The 26045-nt window shown below is 53.2% G+C and overlaps 1 protein-coding gene across 2 annotated transcripts in view; it reads left to right on the top strand.

Moving 5' to 3' along the window:
* Positions 1-528: 528 nt before the first annotated feature.
* Positions 529-26045, top strand: part of MGAT5B (alpha-1,6-mannosylglycoprotein 6-beta-N-acetylglucosaminyltransferase B) — a 62033-nt gene continuing 36516 nt past the window's right edge. For both annotated transcript variants that reach the window (XM_018073401.2, XM_018073400.2), the window contains exons 1-3: positions 529-641; positions 6974-7086; positions 22373-22517. In XM_018073401.2, coding sequence (XP_017928890.1) covers positions 574-641; positions 6974-7086; positions 22373-22517 — 326 coding nt within the window. In that variant the 5' untranslated portion in view covers positions 529-573. The remainder of the gene's footprint in view (positions 642-6973; positions 7087-22372; positions 22518-26045) is intronic.

Below are 26045 nucleotides of genomic sequence, written 5' to 3'. Positions count from 1 at the left end.
CAGAGCCAGAGTCCAGAACCCCCATTCCTAAGAAAGGAGGTTTGCCCCGCTCCTAAAGCCTACAAAAGCAAACAGGACCCGCGGGAGTGGCATTTCTGGGTTGACTCCCCTACCCCATTTTGCCAAAAAGGGCCATCCCCACCTCCCGAGGTCCCCACGCCGGGGGTCACCCGCACCGGGATGCGGCCGAAAACCGGCCATCCTCCCCCCAGAACGCCATCCCCTCTCCTCGGGGGCTGCCGCACCCCCTCTCCGGGCACCCCCGGCCGGCACCCCCTCCGCGGGGCCGTTTGCCCCTAGATGGCACGCGGCGCCCGCGGGGCTCCGCGGGGCGGTGCGGGGCGCCGTTGCGGGGCGGAGCGGAGCCGCTGCGCGGGGCTCCGGAGCGGAGCGGCCCGCCATGGGCTCGGCCGGACCCGGCAGGGCAGGGTAGGCGGGCGAGGGAGGTGCCCCCCCACCCCCACCCCTCCCCATGCGACCCCGCGGAGCCCCGCGCTCCGCCCGACCTGAGGCCCCGTCGGAGCGTTCGGGGGTCGTGCGGGGCCGACCCTCCGCTCCCCGCAACTTTGAACGATGATCACAGTCAACGCGGATGGGAAGATAATGGTCAGAAGATGCCTCGTCACCTTGAGACCCTTTAGGTAAAGTTGGTGTGTTTCCTTCTCTCCCTTGCTCCCGCCTCGCCCGGCTCCTGCGGCTGGGAAGCGGGTGGCGGATCGTGGGGGGCTGCGGCTGGACGGGGGGTGTTTGTGTGGGTTGGGCGCAGAGGAGGATGTCAGGGATCCGGGCGGGTTTGCCCGCGGGTCAACCTGCGGGTCCTGCAGCTCTGGCAGGCTGGCGGCCCCCGGTTCACCCCTCCCGCCGGTGTCTTTGGGGTTATCACCGGGCTGTTCGCCGCTGCCTTCTTTGATACCGTCCTCAGAGGTGTTGGCGCTCGGGGGTTTTGGTTCCTCTGGTTTAAACCTGCTGGTGCCGACGAGGATTTTGAAACCCACCCTGAACAGGCAGCGATATCCAGGTCGATATCCAAACCTGAAACCCTCCGGCTCCAGCACACCCGTACCGACCCATTGCTTTTCTCCCCTTGGTGTTAACTCCTCGTGTTTGCCGTCATGCATTCGCTTCCGCTCTCCAGTCCTTGCTCTCCAGCTTTCTTGCTTCACTGTAGATGCTCTTGGGTTACTCCCAGGCTGGAGACACATGGGAGACGCTGGTAGTTGCTGGGTTTTTCTATGGAGAGAGGCACCAAAAACCCACAGAGGGGCTGGTGCCGTGGGACGAAGCTCAAGGTGGGGTCAGCCCAGCCCAGCGGTTGCCGGCGCTCCCCGCTGTGTTTGAAGGTCTGGGATCACTGGAGGGATCTGGTCGCTGCCTTTCTCCTTAGCCCAGGATACCGCCCGGAGCTTCAGGGAGGACAGGCTGTGCCTCTCTTTTGTGCTCTGGAGGTGCTGACTGCCTGTCCCCGGGAGCTGCCTGGCTCTGCAGTGCTTGCCTGGAGGGATTCCTGCTGCTGGATCCCGCGGCAGTGCCCTGGGACTGGGGAACTTGGCCAAGGGGATGTCAGAAAGTGGTGGCAGAGGCGTGAGGGTCCCCACGGCTCAGGTTTGCTCTGAGTGTGGAGTGGGGAACGATTGTGAGAGAGATGGGAAGGACACACATGCCCGGGGCTCTTCACTTGGCTATTTGCTTTCCTAACTGGGTTTGAAGTCCATAATGAAGAAGTGACTGGCCTAAGCATCCCTGTCCCCTGTCCCCTGGACATCACCCCTGGAGCAGGGGAACCCATCTTCAGCAGAGACCTGGAATCACGATGGGGGAGCACAGGGAGCGTGTCACAAGGTGATCAGAAGGTCCCACTGGAGATGAGGATGTGTGTGATGAGAGTTCTGTGGTGGCTGGAGGGTCCCTGGTGTCTGTAGCAGTGTGGAGGACCTGCACCATCCTGTCTGTGTGACCTGGGCTGGCTTCTACTCTCAAACCATTACAGACCAGTATCAGTTCCATGGGAACCAGCAGGGTTGCCTTTGTTAAAAATCAGGCTTTCTCTCTGTAAGAGGAGAAATTCTCAGGACCATCTCTTTGCTGTCCCACAATGTCCAGGACCTCTGCACCTCCTCCATGCTGCTGTCATGCTGAGTGTGACACTCCCCCCCCCATGCCACAGTCCTGTGTCACCTTGCTCCCAGCCCAGCGTGGGCAAGTGTTGGCACTACCCCACTCCAGCAGTAAACTGGCACAAATCAGCACCCCCTGCCCTAAAATCAGCACCCACATTCTCAGCTGATGTGGATCACCTACAGGAGTGGGAGTAGATTGTGACAATCAGGATGTAAATCGGTTCCTTGTTGCTGGCTGGGCAAAGCCTGGCTGCTCCAGGGAATCCCGGGGTGCGATCCCCTGCCTGGTGTAGACTCCTGGCAGCCCTGCTGTCGTCAAACAGCGAACAGGAAACCTGATCCTTTGCACCAAAACATTTCATTAACCACCCTCCAGACACGCTTAGCAAAGCAGTGCAAAGCCCTGAGCTGCGAGAGCTCCTGCAGCAGAGGGGAAGGGAAGGGAGAGCACATCTCTCCATGCATGTTTTGTGGTGCCAGATTTGGTCACGAATTCACTGTGGAGCCCTGGTCCAGCTCGCCCAGCTCTTGGTTTTGTAGAACTTGGGGAGTTCAGGCAAGTTTGCCAGCTGGAAACCAAAGTTGGGCTTTCCATGTGATATAACACTGATCAGTGAGAGAGTTCACTCTGGTCCCCTTTGTGGAAGACGATGCCCATGGCTGAGCATCAGTTCAGCAGTGCTGTGATGCTGCTGGGCTCTGAGCAAAAACAGGTTTGCAGGAGAAGGATCATCTTTTATTAACTTGACTGCTGCTGCTTGTAGGAATGGTGGCTCAGCCTCTGGGCTTAAGAGACTTGGGTGTTGAAAACTTGTTTAATAAAAGATGTTACCTGTTCTCCGTAGCCCTTGTTTTCCCCTGTGCATCTGTGTAATATTCTTCCTGTGGGTTCCAGCAGGGTGATGCAGCACTGTGGACACAGTCCCAGTGTCACAGCCCCATCCTGCTGGGTGCTGCTGGCCTTCCTCCCCCCACTGCCTCCCAACTCAGCGCTCAGACCCTCCTGGTCACGTCCAGCTTTCAGTTCCGTGGGCCAGAATCTGCCACGACTGGGCATCACTTCCAATTTTCACTAAAGGCTCAGGGAATTTGGCTTCCTTCTCTTTTGGCACCAAGCCAGAGCCCAGAACTGTGAACATTTCAGTTTGGGGAGGATGTGGAGAGGGAATTGGCACCAGAACTGTGCTGGGAGATGAATTAAACGTGACGTGGGATGACAGGCAAAGCCAGCATGCAGGATAGATGTTACTGTTCACTGGAGCTCCATAGTCTTCAGGGAGTCAGACTTGATTTTGGGGCAGAGGACCCAGTGCCTTTGGACAATTTGGAATATCTAGGGACTGGTATGTTTTACCTGCTTCATGGTATTTTTCTGCATATAGAGACTGCTCAGATAAGGCTCAGCCAAGCATCTTTAATCATCTGGAGAAGATCAACAGAAGTAAAAGAGATGGAGTCCTCAGGCTGAGAGTCCACATCTGCACCCTCCATGCTCCCTGGAGCACTGCTGCTGGGCTCAATCCACTTCTCTCCCAAACACAGCAATTCCAGTTAGGCTCTTATCCTTCTTTTTTTTTTTTTTTCTAGGGAGAAAGCATCTTGCATCTCCCCTACTCTCTGTGTAATCCAGTCAAAATGAAAAAGGTTTTGTTTCCTAGTGAGCTAATAGAGCACCTTTATACCTTTTCCCTCCCTTCCCCTTTTTGTTTTCTCCCTCTTTTGCTTCCCTTCCCCTCTTTCTTTTTGCTTGGTGTTTAACCATCACTCCTTGCCAGAGTATAATTACGAAGATTAAAAAGCGTAAACAAGGTCTTGCATAATGATGAAGATGTTGTCAGTAGGAGGGGTGAGAGCAAAGAACAAGATCAGATCAGAGCACTTAGTCAGGTGATGCTGTGTTAAAATGTCCCTTGGGGGAGGGGGCAGCTGGCAGCAGGAGGGGGCCTTGGGTGGGTTTTGTGCCACGATGTGCTCCCAGGGAGGACCCTCGGTCGCAGGGCATTGCTGGGCTTTGACCTCCTTCAGCTTGTTTCTTCTCCACTGTGCTGTTGTCCTGTCCTGCCAGGGAAGTGCCATGGCAGACAGTGGCCCCCCTCTGCTTCTCTAAGGACAAATTCAGCCCTCCAAAGCCAAGCTGGGTGTTGCAAACCCCTCCACTGTGTTCCTGAGAGCCTTTTCAAGACCCAGCACTGTGCTGTGTGGCTGGGAACAGGGTGTAATAATGGGAATGCACTAATGTCCCCAGATCACCCCCTCTCCAAGCTATTTATGGGACACCACGTTGCTTTGCAGCATCAGGGATGCTCTGCTGCCTCCACAATCACCTCCGTGCTGGAGCTGGACCACGGCTCTCTAGAAAGCCTGCTCTGAGGTCTGCTTTGGGATCAGGGCTGAGGTCCTTGGGCATCTCTGTGTGCAGATGCTGCAGCTCGATGGTTTATCAGCATCTGCTGGGGAGGGGATGGCTGTGCTCCACTAGTTACTGCTTGTAGGGCACTCCAGCCATGCCTGTAGCCAGGCCTTTAGGGATGGGAGTCTGGATTAGCAGAGACTTACATAGCTTTTTTAAACTGCTTTCCACCCTTCCAGGGCAGGCTCATTCTGAAGTGAAAGGGACCTGAGCTGCTTCACTCCTGGAGTGCTTGCACAGGGGTGTCAGGCAGTTTTAGTGATGCCCTTGAGCATCCCCTCTCCCAGGTGGGTCAGATCTCCCGGCCTGGCTGTCAGGGAGTGTTTGTACTGGTGCTGAGTGTGCTGCTGTCAGAGCTTGTTAATGCTGACGAGCCCAGGGTGTTGCTTTTCCTCCTGATTAGGTGAGAAGGGGGTGGGGAGCTGCACAGTGCTGCTCCCCCAGAGCCATGGCCAGGTGCCCCTTATCTGCTGGGGATGGGGTGGGGCTGGTCCATGGGAGCAGGGGGATGGACCAGGGTCAGGTGCCTGTCTGCTGTGAGCAAGGCTGATCCTCCTCAGAGCAGGCAGAGGAAACCCTTTGTTCTTGCACTGCAACTTGCAACTGTGTGTATTGTCTGTTCAACAGCAGCGTGGGAGCTGGTGGGATGGAGGTAGGGAGCTCCTGGGGTCCTGTGGGGATGCCATGTCCTGCCCAGGAGTCTTTCCAGGCAAGGAAAGCCTGGCAATGCTGTGCTGGGACAGTAGGGAGCTGCCCTGGGAGCTCCTCCAGTAGATCTCCCTGAGGAATCCCAGTCCTTCTTGAGCTGCTTGACCCTGTACTTCAGCTCTTCACAACATCTCCTGTCACTAACAAGGGCTTTGAAGGAGGTCAGTTTATTTGCCAGCCCTTTTCAGCAGCAGATAATTGCCATGCTTTTGCGTTGTAGCTCAGAGTTGGTGGCTGGTTCCTAACTCTCTGCCTTTTAACTGTGTAGTAATGCTTAGATGGGGGGCTCCTTTGCAAGCTGTTCTCTGGAAAAGCCTGGTTTGGGTGTTGAGTGGCTGTGCTGTGGGTCTGTGTGCACAGCTCCCGAGCCCCGTGGATAATCCTGTGAGCTTGTAAAGGAGAGTTGCTGGTTCCTGCCCTCCATGGTTTGCTTCCCTCTGGCTCAGGGATGCTGGGAGGAAGCAATGTCAAGTGACCACCCCTAAGGTCTTCCTCAGCTCCCTGTTTCACATGTGATTTATTTATCAGACGACAAACCTGTTTTTTCACAAGGCTGCCTGGCAGATATCTTTTTTCCTTCACCTTCTTAAAATTTTCCCTGGGTTTGCTGGGATCCCTGGTACACCATGGCTCTGGAAGCTGTTGTACGTGGCACTTGGCAGTGGCTCTGCCAGGGCTTTTCCCGTGTGTCCATTGGAGGATCCTGCACCTCCACGGAGTCTCGGAGATGACGGCAGCACCTCTGAGCACTGGAAGGAGGCCAGGCATCCATCCCTTGGCACAGTGTGCTCTGCTTTATGCTCCCTGGTGCACAATAACCCTCCTGCTGGCACAGAACTCTTGCCATCAGCCTTTTCACTCCCCGAAAAGTGACGTGCAGGGTGACATCCTGACTGGTGTGTCCCTGTGGGAGCTGCTTTCCTGGCAGCCTGGATGAACAAAGCAGTGATGGGATGGTCCCAGGCCATGAACAAAGCAGTAATGGGATGGTCCCAGGCCATGTGTGTGCTGCCAGTGCAGGTCCCTCCTCATCTCCCTGCTGCCAGTGCAGGTCCCTCCTCATCTGCCCGTGCTGCACAGGCTGTGCCAGACACAATGGCAAATGCCGGTGGCCTAGTTACAGGGGAACAAAAGATCTTACTTAAAAAAAAAAGGGTTTGGTTTTTTTTTTTTTTTAGATCCTGTGGGAGGAAGGGAAGGTATAAGGCCTTTCTTTACTCTGGATTCTCCCAGGAGGAACATGGGTATTGTTCATTGTGGTGGTTCCTGCGGTCGAGGTTCTTGGGCTGGATCTAGTGGAGCATCTTGGTCTGGCAGTCGTGGTCTGGCTCAGCTTTCCCACTGAAGATGCAAGTCCTCCAGTCCCCCTTCAGGGCCTGCCTGTCAGAGCAGGCTGCAGGGATTTCAGAGGGTGTTCTCAGGCAGAACCTGCCTGCTCAGTGCCAGGGTTTGGGCAGAAACCCCCTGGGGCTCTTGTGAAGCACGGGTGGGTCTGGCCGTGGTTGGGGTGAGGTGCTGCTGTGCTCTCATGGGACTGGGGCTGCAGAGATGCTCCTTGCCTGTGCTGAGTGGAGTGACCCATGGGGATGGAGCAGTTGGGAAGTTGGGATGGTCCCAAAGACCCCAAAACAAAGCGGCTCCTGCAGAGGGGGTTACCCCAGGTGTGGAGGGTGGTGGAGCTGGCCCAGGAGTGAGCTGGTTCCTCATCACACCTCCAGCTCTACTTTCTCTCCCACAGGATTTTCGTGCTGGGCATTGGATTTTTTACCCTGTGCTTCCTGATGACTTCTCTGGGAGGGCAGTTCTCTGCCAAGCGCCTGGGGGACTCGCCCTTCACCATCCGGACCGAAGGTGAGTGCAGCTCCACGTCCATCCTGTCCCGTGGGATGCTCCATGTGCTCCGTGTCTCTAACTGGCTAAGGCAAGTCCTGCTTTGTTAGAAAGCTCAAAATTTCAGTGTAAAACCAATTTTTTCCCTTTATTCTGTGGATTTGGCAAGCAAAGTATTGCTTCCAGATTAAATTGCTGCACATTTGGCTGTTGCTGTGTTTCTTATTGGGGGAGGTATGGCTCATTCATGGTCTCACACACTGTTTTTGAACACAAAGCATCCTCTCTCCTGTCTCTGGAGGAAGGATGCCAGATTGGAGGAGAGTTGTATTCTTTGTCCTCAGGACTTGGCAGGTGCAACCTGAGAGGTTTTTTTCTAGCTCTTTAACACTGGGTTCAGCCTTTCCTGTGACACTGATACATAGGGACTGGCTACCCCACAGGGTGATGTAGCTGTGCCCAGCAGGGCAAACAGCTACATGGGGTGAGCAACCCCCAGAGCAGAGTGGGACCAAGGCCTCAGGACATGCACAAGGCAGGAGCTGTCTAGTGTCAGTACAGACCCCTCTCTGTCACCTGTGAAAGGTGGCTGTTGGGGGAGGCTCTGGTGGCTGGAAAAGCCAACTATCACACCCATGGAAAAAGTCAGGAAGGATGATGTGCACTGGGCAGCCTTACTGGTGCACTGGGAAATGGGGAGTCAGAGCCCACGGGAAACTGGGGAAGCTCCATCCTTGGGGACTCTGAGAACACTTCTGGCTGACGGGAGGCTGTGGGCAGGTCTGACCCCCTCTGTTTGGAGCAGGAGGTCAGGGAAGCGACTCCAGAGGTCCCTCTTGGCTGGGGGAGTGCGGAGATCACGTGGATGAGGGTGGGAATGCACGTCGAAGTCAGGGGGATGGGAACAGAAGTGGATATGCTGCTTATTAGTGCTGTGAAGTCTCAAAAGGTCTTTTTGAATAACAAACTGGCATTTAATTAACACGTGTTGTGGATCCCAAGGAAACCCAAGAAATATTCCTGGTGGTTACTGCTGCTGTTAGATGCACAGTGCTGGGCTGAGGGTGAGCTCAGAGCAGGAGGTTAATTTTGCTGGGCTGATCAGCCCTTGGTGTGGGGAGATCAGGCTGATATTCTCACAAACATGGACAGGTTCAGGGCTGATGGCTTTGGAGGAGTTCTGGGTGTGTGGCCTCATGTTTGCCATGCCCAGGCTTAAGTATCTTTTGGGACTGGGCTCCTGGTGGGGAAGGAGCCTGATCCCTGCTGCTGTTCCCTGCTCCACCTGGACTCATCGAAGCACAGGGTTTATGGGCCCTTCTGAGCATTATTCATTAACTGCTGGATGTTGCAGGGAAGCTGGCAGCATCCTCTCCCAGGCACTCTGAGGTGGGCTGCTCTACCAGCAGAACTGGTGTCTTTAGCAGGGTAGGCTTTTGGCTAGTGAGTGTCAGGTCCTGTGGTCCTTCCTGGGGCTGATCCCAGCTTTTGTGGCTGTTTGTGCTGCTTGTTGTTTCCACATGTCCTGCCAAGCTCAGCATTGATGCTGTGCAGGGGAAGCTGACCCTGTGCTTCAGTGCCTGCAGGGCTGGGGTGGCTGCACAGTATCAGGAGGTGTCAAAAAATCACTTGCTTAAAAATCGTTTGCATCCAAGAGATCCTTTGTGTTGTGGGTAAATGCTAAAGCTCGTGGTCCAGTTTAGGCTGGGGCTGTTCCTGTTTCTCCCTGGGTGTCCTGACCAGCCCAACCCTGAACCTCAGATATTGCAATCCAAGGGGAAACATGAAAATACCCCCGCCCTGCCAAGGGCTTTCTTGGCTTCTCAGCTGTGCGAGCAGCCAGTCATAACCAAAATAAAGATAGATGTGAGGCAGGAGCATGAAAAGGAGAAATGGATAATGTCACAGTCCAAAAGTTAATCCCATTTAAAATTTGATTTTTGTATGTGAATCCCTTTCTTGGCAGTTGTCTCCAAAAGCCAAGTTTCTCGGTGTGTGCCAGAAATCATTCCTCAGATGGATTCTCTGCTTGGTGATTCGATGCAGCAGAGGCTTTGCATCTTGACAATAAATAAAAAAAAACCTTCTGAAATGCAAGTTATTTTATCCTAATCCGCTGCTGTCAAGTAAACACAGACAAAGGTTCCTTTGTTTTGAAATGGCCACCCAGAGAATTTGTTCTGCAAACAAAGATGTAGATAAAAAAGAGAACAGATAGGTCTATAAATTTTGAACGTGGGAGATGTTTCGGGAAGGGCTCTAGACTCGCGAGATTGAGTTGTTTGTGCCCTCTTCTCTCCTGCTCTTTAGAATTTAAGATGTTCGGTGTTTCTTTTTTTTTCCCAAGCATCTTTCTTGGGGTTGTTTTACTGCCAGAGTTAAGGGGCAGGGGGCTGATCCTGAAAAAGTACCAGAATCTGCAGTCCTGGTGCTGACAGTGCAGCCAGGAGGGATTTGGCAGTGGTCCCCCAGGCTGGATTTGGTAGGGATACACATCCTGGTGGTGGAGTTTGCTGCTGCAGGGGATTAGCAGAGGAAAACAGGTTATTAAGTGTTAAAACACCATTAGATGTGGCTGGAAGAGTGCCTGGAACGGCTGTAGCTTGTTCAAAAAATCAAAAGCCTCTGGATTCCTCTTGCTGTTGGTTCCTGTGTGGTTGGGTATGAGGTGCTGGAGGGATTTGCTGCAGACCCAGGGGATGTGTAGGATGGGTCCTGATATCCTGGATTGGCTGGAGTTGAGCTCTGCCCTCCTGCTGGGCTTCTGATTCTTGCCAGAGGGGTCTGGTTTGATTTCAGCTGACCTTGGTGGTGCTTTGGTACAAGGGCTTTGAGTGGTTCATATAGATGGAGGTGTTTGGGGTCTGTGAGAACTGCAGCAGCAGTTCTCATGCTGAGGTCCTTGAATCCTGATGCCTTTGGGGAGTGGTGGTTTGCTGAGCGACTGGAGTTGTGTGTTTACTGTCTTTCTAACCTGTTTTCAAGTGTTTCCTGCTTCTCAGCTTGAGAGCTCAGCACCTGGCCTTTTCCACCCCAAAACAAGCTTCCCAGCAGCATCTCCAGCTGTTTTCCTGTCAGTGACCACAGCTGGGCTCCTGCATTGTGTTTCCTCAACTACCTTGGAAAGGGATCAGTAGGGATGGGATGAAGGAAGGACAGGGGTGGTGGAGAGCTGATTTTAGAGCATAAACTGGAAAATACAAGAAAGCAGGGGTGAAACACATCCTCTGCAAGGCTGTTGCACCTTTTCCTGGGTTGCCAAGATGTCTTTTGGGGTTTGTTCTCCTCGGGGCTGCAGGATATGGACCCTGATGGGATAATAAACAGCTTGTGGACTGGGACAGGGGGTTTCCCAGTGCTACACCACTGGGACTTTCTGCAGCAGGGCAAAGGTAACTTGACCTGGAGTCTGTCTGGGGGTGGCCAGTGCAGCAGAGAACAACTGCTGAGAACAACATCTGCTGCAAAAACCTCTGAGACTTGATCATTCGTATTCCTTTTTTAGGGAATAAAAAAAAGGCATCTGGGAAAGTTGTGGAGAAAGCCTACTAGGGAAGCCCCCCTTACTGGCTTGGGGTATCTTGTCCTGCATTCAGACCGTGGAGGAAACTGAGCACTGCAGCTTCCTTGGGGTGTCAGAGTGGCTCTGGTTTGCCATGTTGGGCTATCAAGGGAGGTCCAGAGACAGCAGCCAAGGCATGTTGTGCTGGAAATGGTGTTTAACATCACCTGGCAGAAGTCCTACCCTATTCTCCCCAAACCCAGCTCCCCTCCTGTATTCCAGCTGCTGGAGTGCTCTGCCTCTCCTGCAGCTGATGCTTGCTCCAGTTCCTGGAATCTCACCTGCCTGAAGCGATTTCTTCCATCAGGGAGTGCAGAAGAGGTGAGAGGGAGATGGTTCAGGGCTGTGCAGCACAGCTGAGTGCTTTGTTGTTTGTGCCTTTTGTTTCTCTCCAGAGCAGGGATGTTGGTGGAGGGGTGGGAACTGTGCTGCAGAAGATAATGTTGGAAGTTGCTCAGGGTTTTACAGGGCATCATCACTTTTTCAGAGCTGTAGGACTGTGAAGCAACAGGATCTGGTGTTATTTCAATCCCTTGAATTGCTCCCTGAGGAGCAAAGCAAAGAGGCCAAATAGAAACACGAGAACCTACATGATCTCCTCAGAGGGGTCCTTTGCTCCTGCTCCTGTCTCTGCTGCTTTTCCTTGTGCTCCAGCAGCATCCCAACTGGGTTAGCATGCCCAGGTAACGTTGCCATTTGTTCTCACAGGAGATGCAGAAAGGTCAAGCTTGCATTTGCCAGTGCTTGGAGTGAGCTTGAAAAACTCCCTGTCCTCCCTCACAGTCAGCTGTGCTGGGAGAGGAGGAGGAGGAGGAGGAGGTCTGTGTCCATGATCCTGACCTGCTGTGTATCCTCTCATCATGAGGGATGACAGCAGAGGAGGGGACAGCTTGGTTGGGCTCTGTCCTGGCTGCAGTGAGATGCTGCTCAGCCTGAAGGAGGTTTAAAGCAAAACACAGATGTGTTCACCCTCCCATCCCAGTTCCCTCTCTCTTGGGAGAGATAATTTCAGGACCCATTTGCAAACTTGGGTCACTGCCATCTGTGACAGATCCCAGTCTGCTTCTCTCCAGAGCACATACTTCTTCTGGCAGGAGCTTGAGTGGGGCAAAATACCCAAAAGTTGCTTTGTGGCTTTGAGAATCCCTTTTCTTACCTGACCTGGCTGGAGAGAGCACCCAGGAGCGAGGGCTCCGACTGCTCCTTCCTCGAGACATGGTGCACAGATGTGTAATTCCAGGGATGCTCGTGTTCCCTTTGCTTTCAAAAAGCCATGTGAGTTATAAATTTATCTTGCTGCCTTTAATGCACAGCGAAGATGACAGGAGAACCAGTTGTGAAGACTCCTGTGAGCCAGTGACAGTGACGGGGGGCGCAGGCAGAGGAGGGAGGGAGCTGGGCAGACTCTACTCAGCAAATCCGGTGCTAATTATTCCCAGTTTCTCCCTGAGTGAGTTATAACCCTCTCCCGGGCTGCTTGTGTCGTGTTTTGACGTTGTCTGCTGATCAGCCCTGGGTAACTGCAGCGCTTGTGAGCAGCTTGTCAGGATCAGTGGAAGCTGGAGCGTGTCTCTCCGGATGGCGCTGGATGCTGGTCCAGGCAGGGGGATGAGGCTTCTCTCAGGATCTGAATCCAGAATTTGCTTGTGCAAAACTCTCTCTGAAGGCAGCAGGGGTTTTCCCTCTCTGATCACCTCTTGCTGCAGTGCCTGTGGGGCTGTTATCCAGGTCCCTGTGGAGAGGGTGTGGGTCAGTGGGTGTGTGTCACCTCCTTGGCACCAACTGGGACATTCAGATCTTGCATGTCCCCAATGCTTTATTTTTCTCCTGCTGTATCCAGAGCTGGATTAGAGTCTCCTGTGGGTGCCAGCCAGGGGGAACCCATGGGGAGGAGTGTGCTGGGCAGCTCTTCAGTGCCTGGGGCTCATTTCCAACCTTGCTGCATCCATCCCTTCCAAAGCTGCTCCAAGGTGCCTTGGAGGCTGGAGCAGCCAGCTGATGCCATGAGAAGTTGGCTGGTTGGTGCAAGTGGAGCGGTTGGTTCTGGGAGGATCTCCTTGGTGAGAAGCTGTGCTGGGGGCTGATGGGCTTTTGATTTTTCCTGGGGAAGTGGGGGTAACTCTGGCAGCTCCCGCTGCTCGGGACTGTTCTCCCCCTTCCTTATTGTCCAAGTACTGCTGGGGAGAAGGGGGTTAATGGAGAACCCAGATGCAGGGTGAGGGCTTTCTGCCTCAGGCATTGCCTTTTGCCAGCTCCTGCTGGATGCTTGGTTGCTCCAAGAGCCCTTGTAAGTGGGTAACACAGCACCCGTGAGTGCCATTGGCTCCACTGTGCTGGGGTTGCACCCCCATGGCCAACACCAGGATGTCCTTAACCTGCAATTTTTTGGGAGCAGACCATTGTTTTGTTTGGGTGGAGAAAGTGGGGGTTGATAAAAAGTGTGTGTCCTCTCCTGCTTCTGCTGGTGCCCCCCATCAGAACGTGCACTGTGCTCCCATCCCCTGCCCACACTTGGAAAGGGACTTACAGGTGGAAGTGCAGAACTTTACTGCTCTTATTAAATTGCTGTTGCAGGCAGGGAAATGAGTGCTGTTAAAATAAGGAAAGTAAAGGCATCTACAGGGTTCCACATCACACTGGGGGTTACTGCCCGCTTCTGTGGGAATATGCTGGGGGAGGAAAGTGCATATTGAGGGGGGTAAAAAGAAGTGTCAGGGCTGCTGTTTCAGTGGTTAAGACTGAATCCACTCTGTGAACATTTCTCTTACTGAAGAAGTGGCTATTTGGTAGAATTGCTGCTCAGAATTTGATGCCTGCAGGCTTAAAGAGAAGAAAAAAATTATGCCACCAAACCTATGGGGAGATGGGAGTGTAAATTCCTGAGTCTGGGGGAGCAGAGGTGAAGACGTCGGTGCAGGGATGTGCACTGACCCCTTCCCTACTGTCCCCACACTGGAGGAGGCAGGAACAGCATCCTGCTGCCCTGGCACTCTGTTATCTCTGTAAGCAACGACTCCCAGGGAATGATTAAATCAATTAATTGATTTTCTATAGCTCATAAGGAAGTCAAATGGCATTTTCATCAATGCATGATGAGCCAACACCCCACCATGGCCAGGAGGAATGTTAATGGCTCTTTATGCTTTTATTACCCCTTTTCACTCCTAAATCAAAATTCATCTGGAGCCTGGGAGGCAGCAGGTACTTCAGAAAATAAAACTAGCACAGTGGGAACCATAGCAGCCTCTGCAAAAGCTGGGTTTTCCCATTGATTTATTTGTTTCTCTGGCTTAAATGGGAGTCCAGGGCCTGGTTCAGCTCGAGCAGAGATTAGCTGAGGCTCATCCTGCAGGGTCTGCTTGGGGCTGCTGCCCCACTCTGCTGCTACCAGAAGGATCCAGCCACTGGGCTCTGTGGAGGTTGATGGGTTTGGAGGAAGGGGATGATTTATTAGCCCCTGGAAGCAGGGTGGCAGGATGCCCAGCACTGGATGGCCCAGGATGGCCAATATTTTTGGCTGAAGGAGAAATGGTAATCATTTTGGAAATGTTAAATGAGTGAGTTCTGCTGTTTCTGAAACAGAAGGTTTTTGGGACAGCTGTAAATGTGGCTGTGGGCTCGAGTGCTGGATGTGCAGAGCTGGAGGAGCGATGCTGGTGCTGAACTTCCTGAAACCTTCCTCTGGCTGCTTTTGGGGTGTGCAAATGCTGGTTCAGATCCTTCCTTTTGTGCAATTCTTGAGGCACTGGCTCCTGATAGTACAGTTTTCTCTGGATCAGCAACGAGGGCTGTTAGGAGGAGAACCAGTTGACTTAGTGCTGATGCCCTTGTAGAGAAGCCTCTCTCATAAAGACCAAGAACCCAAATGAAAGTTGGTCCCTGTCCTGTGGGACCAGTGTGTGCTGCTCCTCACCTGGAATTGGGGGTCCCAGCTGCAAAACCGGGGTCTGGTTTTGCCTCTGCTGTGCCAACAGCATCCAGTGTGGGGTCCAGCTGTGCCCAGGAGCTCCTGTGTCCCCTGGGATCTGCTCCAGCAGCTGCCCTTGATCCATCCCTGCTCTGGAGCCCTTGTGTTTTAGGAAGCAATTTAAAATCGATGTTAATCTTGTAATTTGGAAGCCTCTCCTGCAGTGTGAGGTGTTTGAAGCGCTGCAGAAAAGCTTAAAATGCAATTTAAAATAGTGCTGGCTGGCAATAGAGAAGAAACTAAAAATTCCCTGCTGCTACTTTTTAAAAAGAGAAAGTTAGAGGGGGATGAAAAGGGAGAAAAAAATGGGCTAAAAAACCCCAACCATTAAATAAAAGCTGAACTGCAGCTTGTGCTGGGGTTGTGTGTATTCATCTCCTCTTCCTCAACTCCTCTAGCTCATCTCCTGGGGCTGCTGGGGAGAGGAGGAAATGGTCCTGTGGACTGTCCCCATGTCCCAGAGGGAACACCAGGTCTACTGATGTGTGTGGGGAGGTAAGAAGTAGTAAAAGCTGGGGGAAACAGCCCTGTGCTCTCCTTTGCAGCAATGAAACACTCCTGGGTGGGAGTGTAAGTGTCTGTTTGTATTGCTCAGCTTTGTGCCTTTTCTTATTTGTATGGAAATAGGGAGAGAAAGTGTTTGGGTGGAGATAGAGCTGCAGGCTTCTCCTGCGGGTGTTTCCTTTCAGGTGTGGGAACAATGGGAGCTAGTTGGGGTAGAGAAGCATCAGGAACCCCTTTTGCAGGCTCAGCTTGGGGTCCCACAACTGAAGGGCTGCCCCGAGGGAGGAACAAGACCCCTCGGCTGCCCCGAGGGAGGAACACTGGGCTGGCACCCCTCTCCACACTCTGTGCAGGCTTGAAGAAGGCTGGTAGGACCTTGGATGGAGGCTGAGGTGTGTTCAGGACCTCTCTGTGGTTTCCTCTAACCAACCTCCTCCATGAGACCTTGTGGGGTATCGTCCTCCTGGGCAGCATCACCCTGTGGGGAGAACCTGCAGCATCCTGGGGTGGGAGAGGCTGAGGCTTTCAAAAGGAGCTAAAACCCCTCAGGAGCATAAAAACAGCACTCTGGGGGCATGTTCCCTTTAGCCACTTGGACTGATTCAAACCTGCTTGCCCTGTGGGAGGAGGAAGGGAGGTACAGCTCACTGCTCATGAAGCTGTTGGCAATGCAGGATAACGGAGCACAAGGATGTGACAGTCCCCAGGCGAGGTGGGCAGAGCAGTGCCAGGCTGTAGGGGTGACAGGATGCCTCCAGGAGAGATTTATGGGACCAAACAGGGTCATTAACCACCTGCTGGTGCTGCTTTGGGCACCATGTGTGCCACAGCACGGCTGGGTCTCACTTTCAGCTGGGGAACTTCTGTGGCACATTGGTCACTGCTCTGGGGACCCCAGGCACTGCTGGTGTGTGTGGGGGCTGTAGGAAAGCTGGGGGGTCAGCAGCAGGTCAGTGGTGCAGCTGGAGCTGTGCCAAAGTGTCTGCTTCAGTGGTAGCCCCCAAACTGCTTTGTGCCTCCAGGTATGTGGCAACTCCTGGTGTTTTTTTCTGTTGGGGCACTGGCTAAGCAGGTCTGTATTTTCTCTGTATAAATTAATAAATCCACAGCAGTTTAATGGCAGATGTGGGTGGATTTGCTGGTGGCAGTAACTGGCTGGGAGCCCCTTGAGGGGTACAGTCACCCAGTGGGACCTTGCCCATCCCTGGAGCAGCTTCCCCTAAGGGATGGAAATGGAAAGTGGCCATCACTGCCAGCCTGAGCCTGGCCTTGGGCTTTTGTGCTTCCAGTTAGTACTGGGTCTCTGGGCTGTGATTGTAATGGATTATGTGTCAGGGTTAGCCCTTGGCTAGTTGGCTGTTTGGTCTTTTAATCTGCCTGAATTGAAATCAATAGTGAAAGTAAATAAGGGAACATGAGAGGGGCAGAGAATTGAAAGGCTGGGGCTTTGCTCCCTGGGAATGTGCTGGGGTGGGTGCCCTCATGGGAGGATGGGCTGGGAACAGCCCTGGGTGCCACCACCTGAGGAGCTGGGCAGTGAGGTCTGGGCCTGGCTGCACCATGTTGGGGATCCTCCAGTTTCTTCTCCAATAAATCCTGCAAGATAACATTGTCCTTTTGAGGCGTTTAAGTAACCTGGAGTTGTTTTTTAAAGGAGGAAACCAGAGCCAAGCAAACGATGCTTTAGATGGAAATTAATTCAGCCGCTATTTTCAATGGATGTGAGTAACATCTGACCCACCTCTGAGCAAATTCCCTTCTTGGACCAGAGCATTTGGAGATGGCCAGGCAGGGATGTGCCTGATTGTCTGAGAAGGGAGGGAACCAACAGCAAACCAGCCATGATATGGACAGTGGGAATACAGCGTGGAATTGCGTTTTAAATGTCAGGGAGATGCTTTGGGTGCTGTTCACGTGCATCTGTGGAGATGTGGGTCAAGGCTGTGCCTTGATCTCCCTGCAGTACATTGGTGATGGTTAAGGGAGGCTTTTGCTGTCTTTGAAATGGCTTGGATTTGGGTGGAAATGTTGTTCTTTCCCATCTTCTCAGCGTGAATGCTGAGCATTGGGAGCCTCCCTGGAGCAGGATGGGGCTGAGTGACCCAGGGACAGGGAGCTGCCAACAAGGTCCAGCAGCTCTGCAGGGTGAGGAGGTGTGAATCAGTCCAAGTGGCTAAAGGGAACATGCCCCCAAAGTGCCATTTTTGTTCTCCTGAGGGGTTTTAACTCCTTTTGAAAACCTCAGCCCAAGCATCCAAGAGCCCCACACAGGTGTGACAGGGTGACATCCTACACTCTCCATCCCTGCCTGTGGAGATGGCTTCCCAGTGTGAGCAGTGGGGGGGATGGTGTGGGGAGGATGCTCAGGATCCCAAATCACACTGTCTCAGACAGGAAACTCCTTCCCATTTGTTCCTTCCTCTGTAGCACAACCTGGACTTTGCCAGCATCGCTTCACATCATCCCCACTGGTCCCAGCCCTGCGCTGGGCTGTCCAGCAGGGAGTCCCTGTGCCAGAGATGCTCCATGAAATGGTGCTTTCTCAGCTGCTCCCTGTTCCTGCAGTCACAGAATCACTGTGTGATTCTGTAAGTTGGAAGGGACCCACAAGGGTCATTGAATCCTTGAGGCATCTGGCACTGAACTTCTCCCTCGCATTCAGGTCGGCACATGCAGCAAAACTCCCCCGCACACTCACCCTGGCTCCCGTTCCTTGAGGTTCCAGTGGCAGGGGGGTAACGCTTGCCCACGGCTGTGTTCACTCCAAGAAGGTATTTTAAAGAGAAGTGTATCATTAGTGAATTCCCTTGGGTTTCAACCCATCCAAATTTGAGCATATTGGCTGTTGACTATTCCGCTGGTTTCACAAAGATAGTATTCGTTTTTCCAGGAGACATCACCCTTAGGGGATGCTTCCCTTTTTTCCCCTGATTTCATCCAATTACTTAGCTGTATGCTCTTCTGAAGCACCATAAATAATTCTCCTCCCTCTGCTGTGTTTACCAGCATGTCTCATGAAATCCGGTAAGATATGATTGATTGCAATCATTATTTCCTAGTGCTGCTATGAAAACCTCTGTCAGTTCAGTGATTGCCTTGAAAGCGTGGCTGCCACTCAGAAAACTGTCAAAACCCTGTCACACTTTAGCAAACTCCAATTAATCTGTCGATCGGGTTTACTTGTATTTTCTTTCCCATCACTGCTGATTATCAAGGGAAATCAGAATATTTTTTCCTTAGTAATTAGCAGCTTGGTTGAAGGAAGTGGTTTGCAGGACTATTTTTCTGGGGTTTCATGCTGTTGAGTCAGGTTTGGGTTCGTCCTGGCTGCCTGCAGTGCTGTTTGTAACTCTCTTTTGGGCATCTTCATCACTGGCTTCAGGGAGAAGCTGGGGGTCCTGGCTGGGCTTGCTTCCATCCTCTGAATCCCCATCGATGGCTCAGGCAGCTGAGCAGCCCTTTGGCAGATGTCTGGCTCTCTGCTTCAGGTTAACAAATTAATCCTGGCTCTTGCATTTTTAAAAGGGTCGCTTCAGCACTTTTCCTCCTTTCTTTAGCTTTTAATGAGACACACTTTCCAAGAGATGTAATAATCATTGCCAAAAATGTCAGGTCGTTGTTAGCCTCCTTAAGCTGCTGGAACAACAACAACAACAACAAAAACCAGGAACAGAAAGGGAGAGGTGTTGATGAGGAAAAGGTTCGACTTCATCTCTGAGTGCCGGGGGAGGGCTGGGGGAGCTGTGCCCTGTCACAGCTCTGCTGTTCTGGCAGGGTGCCCTGAAAGATAACGCAGGGAAGGCTGGGAATTTTTTTTTTTTTTAATTACTATTTTTACTTAGTATTCGTTGGGTTTTTTTTTATTTATTGGAGAAGGAATATCTCGTCTCAGTGTTGACAGCAAAGCTCAGAGCTTTGCTGTTGAGAAGCATCCTGGAATCGCTCGAAACCAGCTGGGAAACTGGAGGGTGGCAGTGACATGAGGGGAGATCTCAGGGAAATCTCAGGGAAGGCAGTGGGAGCGCTGGGGGGGCCAGGTTGGTGGCGGGGGCTCAGCTGTGGGGCTGGAGCTTGTGGCTCCACTTGCTGCTGGCTTCTCGGGGATCCGAGGGGAAATGGTTTCCTTTCCCAGTGGGAATATCCTTGTTCCTTGTTAGTGATTTGGGAGCAGAACTGTCTTCTTAGCTGTGCTTCTGTGGTGAGGACTCGGAGCAGGCATCCTTGCCTGGATTGCCTGGAGTGTGACCTGAGCAGAAGGAAATCTCCATCCCCTGGTGATCCCTGGGGAGCTTAGTCTGGGCAGTGGGGACTTGGCACTGAGCACCCTGGGGTGCCTGGCACAAACATCAGTTCCCTGCTGCCTGCTAGAAACATGAGCTCTGTGCCTCAGTTTCCCTGTCCCCCTGCCCAGGCCAGCACTGGGCTCCCTTGGTGGGGCTGGAGAGGCTCCTGGGACCCATCCCAAACCCCTCAGGACCCCCCAGGTCTCTTCCTGCAGGGACCAGCTCTGCCCAGGCTTTTAGAGCAGCCCTTTAAAATTCAAATGAGCTGCACCACTAAACGAGCCTCTGTAATTCACCAAATGCAGCCTGGCTACTGACTGGGGCGACAGCTCAGTGTGAGCTGCAAAAGCAGCTCTTGGTCATCTCCGTTGCCTTCCCAGGCATGATCCTTGTGTCCTTCAGCAAACCATCACAGCCTGACCCCCCCAAACAAGCTGGGATCCAAATCCTTGTGCCAGGGGTACTGCTCTGTCCATGGAAACCCGATGTTGTGGTTTCAACCTTTCTGGCCAGCTGTAGGGGCTGTGTCAGGTCCCTTTCCTGACCTCCAGCTTCACCCACTGGCACAGGAGAATCCAGGAAGGATGAGCAATCTCCGTCCCACTCAAAAACTGAATTCAGGGTCTCAGCTCTGGCCTGCTGGCCATGCTGGCATGTCAGAGCAGGAGCAAATTCCGAGTGGAAATCCCCATCTGGGGGGTGGTCAGTCCTGGGGTGGGCAGAGGGTGCTGAACAGAGCCTGGCTGTGGGAGGGATGTCACTGGAGTAGGTTCAGTCTGTGGGCAAATAAGTAATGTGTATTTTCTGACCTGAGCCCATCTTGGAGCTTTTCTGTTTTCCTTGGCTGTGCCTTTGCCTGATTTGCTCAGCTGTGTTTGGGGTGGCTTCTGTCAAAATGGAGCTCCGAGGTCTCCAAGTTTCCACATTTTTCCCCCCATAGCATCTTTTAATTGCAAGTTCATTACTGCTGCTGCTCTTCAGTGGGACAGGCTGTGACTTGTATCTCACCCAGGGGACTGGGAGACCTTCCTGGTGGGATGGACCAAGGTGGCTCCTGTATTCCCAGACCCACCCAGGGAGGTCTGGGCACCCACCAGTTCAAGTAGAAGCCACAGGACTGCAGGGATGTTTGGGGAAGAGCCCAGTTTCGATCTCCATGAATGGTAGTGGTGTGGTTTTTTTTGTTTTGTTTTGTTTTTTCTTTTTTGAGGAATTGCTTTTGCTCTCAATGTTTCTTCCATTTTGTTAGATAGCGTCAGGAAAAATAATGTGTTGCTGATAATCTCAGCCAAGCGTGGGAGACAGCCCTTGGCGAGGTCTGGCTGGCCCGGTGGCAGCTTCTTGGAGGGGTTAAGGGTTGGCTCCTAACCCTGTGTTCAGGTGCTGTGTGTCTGACAGCGGCACAGCCGCGGTGATCCGACGCTTTCCCGGCGCCTCCCGGGGTGAGAACCGGGGTGTGCTGGTGCTGGAGCCCCCAGTTAGCTGCAGTGCCAGTGCAGCCTTCTTCCATCAGAGCTGGAAACCAACCCCTGCCTCCAGCACCACAACATCTGGAGCTGGAGTCAGTGGGTGAATTACTGGGGGAGTGGGGATGGAGCCAGGGCTGTGGCTCTGCAGCAGCTCCGTCCCAAAACAGCCATACACCGCTCTTGTCCCAAACCCAAACCATCCAGGCCTTGCATTCAAGCCTTTGTGCTATTTGACGTGCTCAGCAGCTTGAGTCAGCTCCTGTGGTGAGGAGAAAACCGTGCCAGGGCACACAGTGCCACTGGGATGCCCATCCCACCACCTGAGCTGGGTGCAGGGGGCTGTGCCAGGGTGGGGGATCCCGGGGATGCACCAGGCACAGCCACGCTCTGGCTTTGCAAGGCTGGTTGTGCCTCTGTTTGGGGATGCAGGAGGTGTTCCCAAGTGCCAGTAGTCACCCGATAGCCACCCAGGGTGTCCGGCAGGCGCTCGCCTTCCCCGCGCTGCCCGCCCGGCTCCTGCTGCTCCCTAAATTAAATATGTGCTGCCTCTTGAAAAGCACATGTGAGTGGCAAAGTGGAGATAAGCTAAACGGGAGAGGTTCAGGGGATTATGCACTGATTAAGTTATTACCAACGTGAAATGAGCCGCTCTGAGATGAAACAGGAGCTTTATTTTCTGTTCCCTGGCTCCAGGCTCAGGCTGCCTGTCACTAGATGGCAAAATCAAACTGGGAGCCAGGGGCTCCTGTGTATCCCCAGTGCTTTCAATGCAGCAGCAGGTCAGTGCAGTACAAACCCATAGGACCCAGAGTGTGAAATAGGGCTGGGAATTGGGGGCCTGCCCTGCTAGGGGGGGTTTGCTGAGATGCAGCATTTGAGACAGAGCTATTTCCAGTGCTGGACCACCCACCCCACAGCAGATTTGGGTAGGAAATAAATTCTTCTCTGTAACAGGAAAATCCGGTGCTGCTGCGAGGATGTGTTGGGGGATGACCACCTGTTTGCTCAGTTTGCCATGTTTTTCCTTAAGCATCCCCTGCAGGCTGCTGTCAAAGGCAGGATGCTGGGCTGGGTGAGTCTTGGAGAGTGAAAAATAGAAGTGAAAAATTAAGGGCTGTTTGGTTAGTGCTTGGGAATAAAGTTAGTTTCTCATAACCCCTCGGGACAGGCTGGATAATTGAGTTCATACCTGGAGAGGCAGGTGAGGAGGCTGGATCCAGGGCTGGTGTAACTGCTGGCTCTCAGGAGCTGGAGCAGCCCAGCTGGATTTGGGCAGAGACAGGGATTCACCCTGCTTGGGCAGGATGATGGACTGTGGGTCTGTTGGCAGAGCTGGGGGGGGAATACTGGGGACAGCAGAGCACTGGTGTGGTTCATACACCACCGAGCCCACCTGTGGGGCTGGAGAGCACAAGACCACGGGCAGCTCTGGGGCTGAAGCTGTGGGGAGGGGGGTTTTCTGGGTGGGACAAAGCAGAGCTCAGTTGTCACCATGTCTCACTTGCTCTTTGTGTGCCTGCAGTGATGGGCACGCTGGAGTCCCGGGGGGTGCTGCGGAGGATGAGCGACATGCTGGAGATGCTGATGAAGAGGATGGACATCCTGGCCAGGCTGGAGAACAGCACTGACTTCCACAAAGGGGATGAAGCACGATTCCCTCTGGACAGGTCAGTTGGCTGATGCCCCGTGCAGACCCTGTGGAGCAAAACACCCTGGTGTGCTGAGCTGTTGTGTGGGGAGGGTGGAGCCCGCCAGGACAAGGGGCTTGGACAGATCTTGTGTAGTCTTGTTGTTTGCCACTTCTGGAACCCTTTTCCTTTGGGATTTCTGAATTTACTGTGAATTTTTTTGAGATTTCTAGAAGCATCTGTCCTGACTGCTGGTGTTGCAGTGTGGGAGGGTGCTATGCTGTGGTGGAGCTGAAGGTGGGACTCGCTGAGGGCTGGAGCAGCAGCTGGTACATGGGCTGTGTTCCCTCTGTCATTAAATCCGGAGCGAGCTCGGGACACTTTCTTTGTGCCCATACTCCTCAGGCAGCTGTGGAACTGATTGTTACTTGAAATCCAGGGCTGAGATGTTTAGCTTTGGAGTTGAGCCAGGCTTAAAATGTGCAAAAGGGCATATAATGGTGCTCTGGCTCCCCGTGATGCACATCTCGGCCGGTAGCTTGAGAGATGTGCATCAGACCTTCCCGTCGTGACATGCTGGTTTGCTAAAGAGTCACTTCCCTGTGCTTTGGGAGCCTTTAAACATTTATTGATACTAATTTGAGCGTCATGCCGAGACCTGCAAAGATGGTGACTGGAAGGGCAGTGGAGCAGAAATGAAAAAGCTGAGGTGGGCAGCACTGGGGACAAACTGCAGTGTGGAAAAGACGCCAGCGTGGGTTTTGTTCAGGTGGAGTCACGGGTGGCACATGAGAGGTGGATGGCAGGGGTGTGACGTGCAGTGGTCACTGCTGCCCCCTGTTACGTGCAGGAGCTGTGGTGCATCCCGATGGCTCCCACCTGGCATTCCCACCTCCACCTCCTGCTGTCTCTGTGCTCCGCAGTCCGCGGGGCTTCCCGTGCCTCCCTTTCCCCGTCACCATTTCCCTTCCTCTCCCTCGCTTTCCTAACGAGTCTCTTTTGCGCCTGTAGTGGAAAATAGAGTAAGTGAGCCTGTAATTAGGGGCTGAGCTCTGCCATACTGCCTGCACACCTGAGTTAGAGCTGCACAGGCAGCCGTGCAGCGCCTGGTCTTGCCTTTTATGTAGCGTCATTTCAGCCACTGAAAAAAACATGATTTACCTTGGTAATGGCAGGCGCTGGGGATTTTGTCGTTACGAGTCTGGCTGGTACCCAAGTGTACAAAATCACCAGTAATCCTGGACAGGAACAGCCAGGGCTATTACAGCCAGCCACTGCGAGGTGCCTGCTCACATTTAATGTTTTTCTTGGCCGATCTTGTGTTAAAAGAAGCAGTAACTTCAGGTGGTGGTAATTTCTGTACGTCAGCAGCCAAAAGATAAACTTGAAAGCGTTTCTGTGGACTGGCAACAGTTGGTGGCAACGGGGATTTGGTGTTTCAGATCTGCCATGTGGCTGGTGACTCCAAGGCCATCACTTGGGGAGACTAGAGAGGGTGGGAGCTTATGGACCCACTTCAAAACAGCCTCAAGTTTTGTGTGTGCTCAGATGGGCCTGAGTGGTTGAGATTAACACGTCTTAGTTTTCAGGAATAAAAAATCAGAGATCGGTTTATCACCTTTTGCTCTTTATAAATCACCATTTGCTTTTTATAAATCAATTGAATTCAAGTCCCTTCACTTGATCCTGCATCTGAACAGATCTGTCACCTCTCCTTTTTCTCCTGTGGCCTCTGAGGATCAGGTTCTGGGGTCATGGGGCAGAGCATCTCCAGGTGAAGCAACAACTGAGGTGGGGTTTCTTGTGGGTGGGTTCTTGCTGTGACAGTCTGTAAAGCACTGGCAGCATTTGCAAACACTTGTGAAGCCTTTTCCAAGCACTTCCCTCCTTCCCTGCAGCCCTGGGTTGGTCTGTGCTCGGAGGAGGTGTGTTGGAAGTGTTGCAGCTTTGCTGGGTTTGAGCGGTTCCATCTCTGCTGCTGCTCGTGCTCCCTCAGCCTTAGTGTCCTTTCTTAGCTTGTCCCAGTCCCTGCTACCCTTTGCAGGGTACATGAGGCAGCTGAAAGGGTGTAGAGCCAATACACCCTGTCTGCCACCCTGCTCTGAGCAGAGCCTGGCTCCATGCTGACCCTGCTGGATGCTCTCCAGAGCTGAGTGGAGCATCCCAGGGGGAATCAAATAGCATCTGGTGCGAAACCTGGGCTGAGACCCTGTGGAATGGTGATGCTGAGGTCCCTGTTCCTTTGGGGGTAACCTGGAAACCCCCTGTGCTGAGGAGGAATGGGCACCTCCAACCACCCTGGGCACCAGCAGTGCCTCCTGGGCCCAGACCAGCCCCGCGGGGGTGCCCGGGTGCTGTTCCTCATTAGGACCCCGGGATTCCACCCAGGGCTTCTCTCCCTCCCTCCCTCCCTCTCTCTGTCTCTTTGATCACCAGTGACCGACTTGAAGCTGTCAGCAAAAGATAATACAATTAAAGGGTGCTAATTTCATAGGGATTTTAGTCTTCAAAGCGCCTCTGGTTTGCGCGGGGGCTGCCTTGGTGTCCTTCCCGCTCAGCAAAGCCGCGAGCGGGGGCTTTGTGGTTCCACTTGCCCAAAAGTGGATTAATTCTTGTTTTTACAAAGCGCTCTCCTGCTTAGTGCTGGATCTCCAGCAAAATCAGAAGGGCTTGGTTTTGCAGAGCCCCGGCTGAGAGGAAGGAGGTGAAGGCTTTGGTGGGCTTTGTGGAGTAGTCTGTGAGTGCTGTACCACTCCAGTGGGGGGCTGGGGTGGCTTTACCCCCTGGAAAGTGCAAGGAGGAATTTAAATATACAGGGTGGAATTAATGACCTGCCTTGGAAAGCCTGCCAGCTGCCAGGGCAGGCAGCTTCATGTGGCTGAACGTCTCTCCAAGAGCTTTTTTGCTCCGTGGGGGCTGTCTGATTGAATACCACACAGGTGCCCGCCAGCCTCTTGAAATGCTTCAGATAAAACTCTTGGAAAACCCCAAATGTCCAACATCCTCCTTAGAAGAGCTGCCCTGGGGTTTTGTGGGATGTCACGCTGGGATAAGGACATGGGCTGCACTTGTGAACCCCAGGTGTTGGCTGGATCCCTTCTCCAGCCCTGCCTGTGCTTCCTGCTGCCTGCACCCTGCCTTCACCCTGCCCGTGTTGGGAAGGGAAGCGATGGATTCCCTAATGAGGGTGAGCAGCCTGCCAGTCAGCTGCAGAAAAATCAATACTGCTGTTAATTGAATACAACAGTTGTAAATCATCAGAGGGGAAGGAAATTAGGAGTACTTATGGAAGCCTCCTGGAGAGCTGTTTACTGGGCAGGGGAGATATTAGTTTGCAGTGGAAGTGTTGATCTCTCGATGGAAGGTGCTTGGGAAGGGAGGAAGGTGAGCAGGGGGTCTGAACTGGCTGAGCCAAGCTGGAACCATAACCTGACAGTTTTGGGGCTCAGAGAAGCCCTTTTCCAAGAGTTAGGCTGTGTCTGCCCACCTCATCCCACAAGGATATGGCAGAGGGAGAGGCTGAGATCTGCAGTGTTGCCATCCCTGGTCATCCCTCTTCCCCATGTA

Source organism: Manacus vitellinus, unplaced genomic scaffold (genome assembly GCF_001715985.3).
Source record: "Manacus vitellinus isolate BGI_N305 unplaced genomic scaffold, ASM171598v3 scaffold_24_pilon, whole genome shotgun sequence".
NCBI lineage: Eukaryota > Metazoa > Chordata > Aves > Passeriformes > Pipridae > Manacus > Manacus vitellinus.
This window is presented reverse-complemented; position numbering and strand designations above follow the sequence as displayed.